At 50.3% G+C, this 10,551-nt stretch overlaps 1 protein-coding gene across 2 annotated transcripts in view; it reads right to left on the bottom strand.

Moving 5' to 3' along the window:
• The window catches only part of ABAT (4-aminobutyrate aminotransferase), a 79,848-nt gene that overhangs the window by 3,446 nt on the left and 65,851 nt on the right, over positions 1-10,551 (bottom strand). For both annotated transcript variants that reach the window (XM_014564222.2, XM_014564224.2), the window contains exons 10-15: positions 9,538-9,601; positions 8,896-9,044; positions 6,492-6,629; positions 5,504-5,671; positions 4,175-4,321; positions 927-1,038 (exon numbers count right to left, since the gene is read on the bottom strand). In XM_014564222.2, coding sequence (XP_014419708.2) covers positions 927-1,038; positions 4,175-4,321; positions 5,504-5,671; positions 6,492-6,629; positions 8,896-9,044; positions 9,538-9,601 — 778 coding nt within the window. The remainder of the gene's footprint in view (positions 1-926; positions 1,039-4,174; positions 4,322-5,503; positions 5,672-6,491; positions 6,630-8,895; positions 9,045-9,537; positions 9,602-10,551) is intronic.

The raw sequence follows: 10,551 nt of genomic DNA, 5'->3' as shown, positions 1-10,551 counted from the left end.
GAAATCCTGAGAGAAAGTCCTTGCCTTCCAGAAACTCATGGTGTGCTGGGGAAAGAAACTAAGTCAGCAAATGAATTACAGAAGCAGGGGCGGGTTTGAAGCACACAGGACGGAGGCAACGTGCTGATTTTAAAGGGTGACTGCACCTTTGACTAGACGGGGTCCTGGGCTAGGTTGTGTGGCATCTCTGAGGCTCGGTTTTCACCCCTCTTCAGGGCTGCCGCAGGTTTTTGTAAGACGGTACACGTGCAAGACCCCACGCTCGACACAGCAGGTGCCCCCCCACTTAAAGCTCTTCCGTGGGGTCCCACAGCTCTTAGGACAAAGTCCAGAGTCTTGAACCTGATCCACAGGGGCCCTGGCAGCTCCTCCCGTTTCATCCCCTGCTGCCTGTCTGTCCCTGGTCACACTCCACCTCTGTAAGCCCCACCCTGCCCCAGCTAATCCCACACATCCCTCCTTCTGCCCAGAATGCTCCTTCCCACCTTCTTCACCTGGCCAACTCCTATTCGCCTGGAAAGACTTCAGGTAAAATGTCACTGCCTCATGGAAGCCTTCCCTGATTTCCTGGACCCCTTCCCCATCTATTTGTTCTGTAGCTCCTTTTCCTCCATCCGAGGACTTATAACTGCAATCGGTTGTTTATGAAATATTGTCTTTCATGTCACTGCTTCCTGCCAGACTGTAAGCTCCTGGAAGGAAGGGCCCCAACCCTCTCCACTGTTGGCACTACCCACCTTCTTGGTGAATATTGCTGAATGAATAAATGTAGAAGGCAAGCCCCCCGGTAACTTTCTCTTCTTTTGAGAAATTCTGACCATCTTTAGTCCCATGAAACCCCTGCGCACCGCCCCCTCCCCCCCGCCCATGCCCTTCCAGGAAACGTGGGCACCGAGCAGCTCGACGTCCACTCCTGGCAGCCTTACCTTTGTTTCTAGCTATTGAAATGAGTTTATTCCGTATGGATTCGTCTGGAGTGTCGAAGGAGCAGAAGGTGCCTCGTCCTCTCACTCTGCTGATGAACTGGGGGTACCGGGCCTGCAGTGGGGAGAGACATCAAGCCTGTCACCTGTGTAGCCGCTGCGGCAACACTGTCCTCCGCACCTCTTCTCAGAGCCAGGAGCCTTAGTCAGCCACCTGCGAGGTGCCTTGTCCTCCAGGACCCGTCCTTGTGACTAGGGCTGGGTTGCATCCATTGGGACATTTAAGAGACCTACAAAGAGAACAGTCACCTCTGATACTTTAAGTGAAAACACGAATTGACGACTGTTTGACGACTGTTGAGATCGGGGCTTTCTCAGAGCATAGTGGAAATGGCTTCCTCCAGCCCCGGGACTTGCTTTTCTGGGGTGCTGTGACTTCACTCGCAGGGTCTGAGCGCCCATTTCTGCTTTCTGGTCCGAAGCCACGGGGCTATCTCGCAATCTGACCGTGACTCAGGGGATGTCTTGGATCATCTGAATGCTACTGCTTCTCTTTTGTTCCAGCACTTTCCATGTGTCCCATCCATGCCCTGTGCCAGGCCATGAACTCTGCCTGTAGCTTTGTATCCTGAGAGCTGGCGTGATGCCTGCTCATGAGGAAGGCAGCTATGAGTCCACATGGACCTTATGGCAGCTCAGCTCAGGACAGGGAGCGGCCCGCCTTTGTGACAGCCTTAGAATAAGACCCTACTGAGCACAGACCAGGTGTAGCCCATAGTCCGGCACAAACAACCACCAGCAGGGCCCAGCTGTCCCCCAGGGAAAGAAATGCCTGGCATTTCTCCTGCTGCACTGGTGACAGGGCAGGAGCACTGGGGCAGGAGGGAAGGGCCCAACCTTTTGACCCTTCGAATCTTCCCAGAAGCTTTTCCTAGCACCTGCCCCTGCCCAACCTCAGTCTAAATGCAAATCCAGCCCAAGAAAAGAAAAAGAAATTCTGCTGACAGCTGCACAGCACAGCTGAAGGGTCTCAGCTGTCTTCATGGCCACACTTAACCCCTTCAGAGTCTTTGCAGTCAGGCAGATCTGGGTTTAAAGCTCCCTGTTCTCATCCAGAAAATGAGGATAATTGCATCTTCCTAATTTCAAGTTGTTCTGAGTTAGGGATGCCAGAAAAAATACAAGATGTGCAGCTACATTTCTGATGAACAACTTATAATTTTCAAGTATAAGTATGTCTCACATGTTGCATGGGATATACTAATGCTAAAAAATTTCATTGCCATTTAAAAAAAAATTTCACCTGGAGCCCCGTATTGTAATTTGCTAAATCTGGCATCCTACCAGGGGGAGGAGGATGGTGGTCCCTGAAGTTCTCACCTCTGCCCTGTGACTGGAACCAAGTCAGTGCCTGCCTTTCCCCCCTTGAAATTCAGACTTGTGAAATTTATATTTAACTAGGGGTCCTGCCTTTTTTCCCCCTCCTAAATGCAGTAACCCTATTTTAAGGATTAAATGAGATAAGGCACTTAACACAATGCTTGGCACAGAGCAGATTCTCAATTAATGGAAATAATAATAATAATAATAAAATTATTATTAGGCCCTTGATCATGTCAGAGAGGTAAACACTGGCAAAGAACATGGACTTTGAAGTCCATCAAATCAGGTTCAAACCCCAGAGTTGGCACATGGAAGCTGTGTTAATGTTGGGCAAGTTAATAATGCTCAACACCTCAGTTTCTTCATCTGTAAAATAGGGATAAGAGTGGTGTCTACACCCAAAGCATTGCTGTTAGACTTTAATGAAAGAGTGTATGAGCAGGCTCTCAATAAAAGGAAGCTGTTATTACTATCGTCCCCTCCCTTCATCATCACCATCACCACCACCATCACCACCATCATCACCACCATCACCACCATCATCATCACCATCACCACCACCATCACCACCATCATCATCACCATCACCACCACCATCACCACCATCATCAACATCACCATCACCACCACCATCACCACCATCACCACCATCATCAACATCACCATCACCATCATCACCACCATCACCACCATCACCACCATCATCACCACCATCATCATCACCACCACCATCACCACCATCACCACCATCACCATCATCACCACCATCACCATCATCACCACCACCATCACCATCATCACCACCATCACCATCATCACCATCATCACCACCATCACCATCACCATCATCATCACCATCACCACCATCACCACCATCACCATCATCACCATCACCACCACCATCACCATCACCATCATCACCACCATCACCACCATCACCATCATCATCACCATCACCACCACCATCATCATCACCACTATCATCACCATCATCACCACCCCTCAGTGGTTCTGCTCAGCTCTTGGGGGACTGGCTGCTTCAAGATTCCAGAGGAAGAGCTCTTTGTGTCCAGCCATCTGGGGAGGGTCATCTCCCCTCCTAATTCCTGGGCCAGACTAGCCAGTCCTGGAAACACTGTGGTTCCACCCAGAAGCATCCCCCACCCCCAAATCTAAGATGTGTTGGGCAGGGAGTAGACATAACAAAGACAAATCACTATAATAGAGAGCTCTACTGTCCAATGAGTGGTCACACGTGGCTGTTAAAATGCGCTGAGGACAAACTGGGATGGGTGGTACGTGTAAGATACACACTGGGTTTCAAACACTTAGCATGAGAAAAAGACCATGAAATAAGAAATTATTTTCTATCCTGGTGGCACATGGAAATAATACTTTGGATACGATGGGTTAAGTAAAATATATTTTTCAAATTAATTTCACCTCCTCCTTTTTCACTTTTAGCATGGTTGTGAGAACCTTTTGGATTATGTGTGCAGCTGGCAATGTAGCCCCTGGAGAGCACTGCTGCAGAGTGATCTGGATGTAGAAGGTCACAGAGGAGAGGACAGGGGACACACTGGTGGGAATGAGAGAGAGGGAGCATTTGGGAGGTTTTGCAAAGGAGGGATGTCTGAACTTGGTGGCAGAAGAAAACCAGGAGTTCAGGAACTGGGAATGAATGGGGTTAAGACGGAGGAGTGGGAAGGCATGCCCTACAGAAACAGACAGCATGGACCTTTCAGAATCTCTGGAGCAGCAGGTGCAGTGCTGTGCTCAAGAGCTTAGGTGTTGCCCTGGGAGCCGTGAGGTGGTGATGGATGGGGTCCTGGGAGGGCGGGGGCGGGGCCGGGGCCGGGCAGGGGTACCTGGAGGTCCAGCAGGCCCACGAGCAGGGCCTTCCCGGCATGCGCGGCGTTGTTCAGAAGGTCCTCCCGCTTGATAATGTTGATGACCTCGGCTAGCAGCAGGTTCTTGGATGGGTCCCCCAGCCACGTGTTGAAGATCCGGTAAGGCTGGGAGGAGACACACTAGCCCAATGAGCAGCTACTAAGGGCTGGAAGGACACCACATATGGTCTCACCGAATTCTCTCTATAGCTACATTCCTACAGGTGGGTACTCCTGTTAGGGACCCCAGTTCGTCCAGGGTCTGGGAAATCCCTCAGTCCTGGGGAGACCAAGACAGTGGCCCTTAACTACCATACTCCTCATTTTATAAAGGAGGAACCTGAGCTTCTGAAAGGTTAAGTGATTTGTCTGTGAAAATACAGCTCTAAGGTGGTGGAGTCAGGAGTGGATTGACGGCAGTCTGACCCTCAAAGACCACCCGCTTTACTCCTCCACAAATTACTCAGGGTGTCAATGCAGCCAACTAAAACACACTTTCCAGCCTCTCTTACAATTAGGAGTGGTCATGTGACCAGACCCTAATCAAAGGTGGTAGAAATAGAATCAGTGTGGGATTTCTGGGAAGGCTGCTTGAAGATGAGAAGGGGGTCACTCTGCCCTCCTGTCCTTTTTCCTTCCCATTGCCTAGAATTGAGACGTGATGGTTGGAGTTCCAGTAGCCATTTTGGATCATGAGGTAACCTTCAGGGTGGAAACTATATGCAGGAATGGTGGAAGGAAGAATCCTGGGCCCCTGCTGACTCTGTGTGTGTGTGTGTGTGTGTGCGCGCACGTGTGTGTGTGTGTATGAGAATCCATATGTACATGTGGCAGTACAGTGAAATGGTTAAGAGCCTGGGCTCTGGGTTTGAATCCTGACTTTGTCACTTAACAAGCTGTGTGAACTTAGACAACTTAATTAACCTCTCTGTGCCTGATTCCTCATTAGCAAAGTGGGAGAGAAAAATAACACTGGCTTGGTTTCATTGCTGTAAAGCTTAAACGTACGCAAGGAGTAATTAGAATGAGGCCAGGCAAAGAGCAAATGCTCTGTTCACGGCAGCCGCTGTTAGGAGAAGCCTGATGATGGACCGCTGTGAGGTCAGCCCTGCAGAGAGAGCTGGGGTGATCGTAACCATTGGCTTTAAAATAGATTGATAAGAACTGGGTCGGGAAACCTCTGTGACATGTGAGATATCCACTCAATTCCTTGTTTGTGAGAAAGAAGCAGTTATGGGAAAGCGATGCCCTTTGATCCACCTCCCCACCGAGTCCTGGGCAGGAGAGAAGGGCGGGGTCCCCACTCACAGCGTTGGGCCTGAACTCCTCCTTGTGGAAGAAGCCCCCAGTCATCATCTTCTTGCTGAAGGTCATCACGTCTGCCGGGTCATCCAAGCCCCAGTGCTCGTGGGCCCAGAACTTGCCGGTGCAGCCCCCTCCTGTCTGGACCTCATCCACCAAGAAGGCGCAGCCGTGCTGGCCGAGACGGGAGAGAGACGAGGGAGAAATAAACACCCAGCACTGGCCAACCTTGGACCCCGAGTCCAGCCAGAGAGTCACTGCTTCCTGAGCTGCAAGCCAAGCCTGTGTTCTTGGGCTGTGCAGAACCACACCAACGCCTCAGCAGGGCGAGTCCAGCAGAGCTGCATCTGCACGTGCCCGCAAACTGCTGAGCTGGAAGGAAACCGGAACGTCAAATGCTCCCTGAGCGCAGCACAGCCTCCTTTCATCGGCTTGGGTCCCTGAACAAGCTGACGTGCTCAGAAGGAAGTGTGTCCCAGCTGGAAGGCAGCCCCATTTCCCAAGCTTCCGGTGCTGTGTTTGCCAGTTCTGCTCATCACCCAGACTACTGTTTTCTTAGTTCCTGGGTTTAAATCAACTCATGTCACATCACCTCTATCTGTGAACTGACTGGTTGGACATGCCAGCTCTACATGCAAGTGACATTAAAATGAACACAATATTAACATAAAGTTTGTTCACTGGCATCTGTTGGGTGTGGACCACACTGGACTGAAAGGTGAGATGGGATCCCCAGAAAGAAAAGGGAGGAGGCTGAGGACTTCACCAAGAGTCTCTTGATGGGGAATGTCCCCGATTAAGACAGCAGGTTGGAGGTGGATTTTGGACCAATTCCCTGTCCTGCCCTCACCCCCGACTTCTCTACCCATGAGGACCCGACAGGCAGCCTCTGAACATCTGGAAGTTTACCAGACCCCGAAGATAACCCTTTGCTCTGGAAAACCAACTGCAAATGGCCCGTGGCCCAACCCAAACCCCGGCCCTGGGCGCTGACCTTCCTGGAGATGTCTCTCAGCTTCCGGAAGAAGTCGTCTGATGCATGGTTGTCTCCGCCCTCTGACTGGATGGGCTCCACGATGATCCCAGCCACTGTCTTCTTCTTCTTCCGGTACTTCACGATCAGGTCCTCCACCTGCATGCCAAAAGGGGGAGGCTCCTGAGCAGTCCCCGAGGACGGGGGCCAGGAGCCTCTGGAAGTTACATTGAAACTGTGTTTGTGCGCACTTCCAGCACAGACGGTGGCATCTGCTCGGAGCTGCACACATGGATGGGGGTGTGTCCCACCTGCGGTTGGCACTACCACCTGTGGGGATGGAAACTAAGAACCCAGGGCAAATATTTAACCTTCCGGAGGCTCACTCTGCTGATCTGAACTATGGGCGTCCTGACAGAACCTACCCACCGGGTTGCGTAGAGGACTGACTGCAATCACACGGCACAGTGTCCGACATACAGAAGGTGGTGGCTGCTGCTACTGTCACTCCTCGCAACACTACACTATTGCTATTACTGTTATTATTGGTATGAGAGACCTTTCTGTGCAGCATCTCAGCTGTCTGTTGGTTTAAAATCTGTTGTGAAACTCATCTATTGTGATAGAAATCCACGTAGTGGTTGCATGGGGTGGGCTAGGGGTTGACTTCTCACACTGACCCAAGGAAGTTTTCCAGGGTGATAAGATACCCTTGATTGCAGTGATGGGTACGTGAGTGTATTTATTTGTCAAAATATGTTGAACTAGACACTTTTAAAAAGTGCATTTTTGGCATGCATTTTGGCATGCATTTGAAACTATATGTTAATTAAATTAATTTAAAAAATTTAAACTGTTAACAGTGATGGAGCAGTAAGAAAACACCTGATTTTCCCCAAGTGGTTATATTTCTTGAACTCTTGTTCTAAAATGGGCATCACCTTATAGATAATTAAAGAGTAGTAATTGTGATATTTTATTAATAATTAATTAATTAATTATATATAATTAAAAACTCAAACCATACACCCAGGTAGAGTAACAAGTGTAATTTTTCTCTGCTATGCAAAATTAAGAAAAAATTTTCTGTTTGGACGATGTGACTTTGGCCTTGGTCTCACCAATCGCCCCAAGGAAGCTCTGAGATGCTTTTCTTTGTTTTTAGAGTGTCGTTTGCAATTTGTCATTGTGTGGCTATTTCCTTGTTTATTTGTCCAACGCTGTGTTTCTGACTACCCTGCGCTCTCTGATAGGATGCAGGAGAGACACGTGGCTACTGAGCACTTGGAACACGGCTGGTCCCAACTGAGATGTGCTCTCAGTGGAAAGTATACCCCGGAGTTCAAAAATCTAACACGAAAAAAAGATATAAAACCACCTCATCAATAATTTTCAAATATGAATGACATGTTGACACAGTGATATTCTGGATACATTAGGTTCAATAAAATGTTATTAAAGTTAATTTCACTCATTTCTTCTTACTTTTAAAAAATGTGGTGACTGGGAAATCTGTACTCACACGTGGCTCGCCTTATATTAGACTCAATCATTTTGTCTCTCTTTTTTTTTATCATCTTGTCTCTTTTATTTACCACTAAATACCTAGCACCTTGCACTCTGTTTCACACCTAGTAGGTGTTATCTATTCATTAAAAAGAATGATGAACCTAAGAGGCAAACCAGCTTTAAATCAGCCTTACTTGAGCTCAAATCCAAATCTGAAGGGTGACAGCCACCCCCGCCCTGGGCAACAGAATCCTTCCAGTGTCTTATGAGGAACCCCGATATATGGAACAGATAAAAGGGGGCTGTCCTGGTTGAAGTGGACGCATGGTGATGGGGGCAGCCCATTCTCTGTCCCTCCCCTGCCACCACTGCAACCCCCAAGGCTCCTCAAAAGCCCCAGGATTCAGGAGAAGACTGAATGAGTGGACTAGAGGGGCCTGTAGAATTTTTTTTTTTTGCAGGGGGAGGTAAGTAGGTTTATTATTTATTTATTCATTTGATGAAGGTCCTGGGGATTGAACCCAGGACCTCAGGCCTGCTAAGCTTGCGCTGTACCACTGAGCTGCACTCTCTCCGTGGAATCATTTTTCCTATGAGCTGCTCTATATTCTTCCAATCAGCTCATTTTCTCTTATTCTAGCATCAGTGAAACTTGCCCCCGAAGAAACTTAAATGATACAGAAGTCGGTACTAGAAGCGGGGTTGATGGTGGCTGGGTGGAAAAATCAGTGTCTCATTACCTTTCGTAACACAGAACATTGCGACATGAGGCTGCTCGTCCCTAAGTCCTACCCAGGGAGTGTCACGTGGGTCCCCCGATAAACTCTGTGTGTTCCTCTTCTCCAGGGCTAGGTCTTGAAGTGCCGAGGATAAGGAGGCAGGGGTGAGGGGAGGCTCTGGGAGGTCTGGGAGTTACCTCTTCTAGACAGCGGGCCTCTTCCTGCTGGTTCTCCTTCACAAACTCTTCCAGGGGATACTTCAGCTGGGGGAATGGTGCGATGGGCCAGTCGAAGGAAGGGATGTCAATCTTGTGAATGGCTTTGGAGTGCGTGGTCGCTAAGCAACCTGAGACCAGCAAACAGAAGAGCAGAGGTTGGCTCAGAGAAGGAGGAAGGACGGTCTCTGAGAAGGAGATGGGGCAGCCCAAGTCTTCACATGCCTTGGGGAGGCGGGTGCCCACAGAACCCACAGAACCCTCGTTCTTGAAGCGCTGTGATGCTGAAGTGGCACCCGTGTGTCTCACGCTGTGTGTGTGTGTGTGTGTGTGCTTTTGCTTTCTGATTTATCACAGACTAAACACAGACTTGGAAGGCAGAAAGACAGGGGTTCAAATCTTAGCTCTGCCATTGAATGGCCTTGGAATGCCCTTCCCTTGTTGAGCCTCGATTTCCACATCTGCAAAGTGGGAATACTCATCCACAGTCTGCAGGGAACGATGTGGAATCAACGGGATGATGCGCGGAAGCCGCCCACGTGAGATCGGAGGCGGCTGTCGCTATTGGTGGTGCTGTTATTACTGCTCCAACTGCCACCTCGGGGTCCCAGGGGCCCTCCTTACCCATGGTCCTCCCGTGGAACGCGCCCATGAAGGAGAGGATGCTGTAGTCAGGGCACCCGGGGGCCTAGAACCAGGAAACAGCTGTCAGTCAGGGTTGTGAGCTGGGCTCTACCTGGTTGCCCCCACGTACCTCAAGGGGCACAGAAGTCTAAGAACCGGGGACGCCTTCTCAGGCAGCAGCCACAGACTGGACCCCTATGGTCTAGATCCAGCCCAGAGATGTTCTGGCTTTTTTAATCAAGAGATCTCATTAAATGAATATCTGAACCTCTCTGTCTTCTCACAAGTTCTGCACCGTTTGGGCCCATCTTTCTCAGGCAAGCCTGAAGGTGGGCAAGCACACTCCCCCTGGCCCGCCACCCATCTTTCTCCTTTCTGTCGCTGGCTGGGTTGTCTACAGGCTCTTCAAGACCCTCCCTGACCGCCCCCCCGCCCCTCCTCCCTGGCTCAGCTCCCACAGCCCACAGATGGGCCAGGTGCCGGTGGGTGCGTATCTCCCTCCCGGGACCTGAGGCTGAGCTGGGCCCCTTGCAGGACACACCCAGGCCTTTGGACGAGGTCTGCTGAGCCAGAGTGAGAGGGTGGGTGGGAGGACCCCCAGCTTTCCCTCTCCCTTCGGCACTGCCCCAGGGTTCAGGAGGGATGCATGCACTCCCAAGCCTCTCCCAGCCCGAAGCAGCATTGCCTTCTGAACCCCCACCTGGCCAGGGAATCAGACCTGTTTCCAGGTGTCTCAGGGGCTGGGGATGCCGCAGAGGCCACCTTGGGGGCCCCTGAGTCTCTGGGAGGTTGCACAGCATCTTCTCAGGCTGCCTGATCCCCACTGGGTCCCTGAGACCCCCGGGAAAAGCTCCAAGACCTCCTCCCATAAACTCCTGAATATCCTTTGGTCATTTTCCTTTGTTTGCCTCCTGATTATAAACGTGATAAACAGGCACACCTCGCTTTACTGTGTTTGGCAGATGTTGGGTTTCTTATAAACTGCAGGTATGTGGCCATCCTGTGTCAAGCAAG

This window comes from Camelus ferus, chromosome 18, assembly GCF_009834535.1.
Source record: "Camelus ferus isolate YT-003-E chromosome 18, BCGSAC_Cfer_1.0, whole genome shotgun sequence".
Classification (NCBI taxonomy): Eukaryota; Metazoa; Chordata; class Mammalia; order Artiodactyla; family Camelidae; genus Camelus; species Camelus ferus.
Note: the sequence above shows the minus strand (reverse complement) of the source record. Positions and strands in the feature narration are given on the sequence as shown.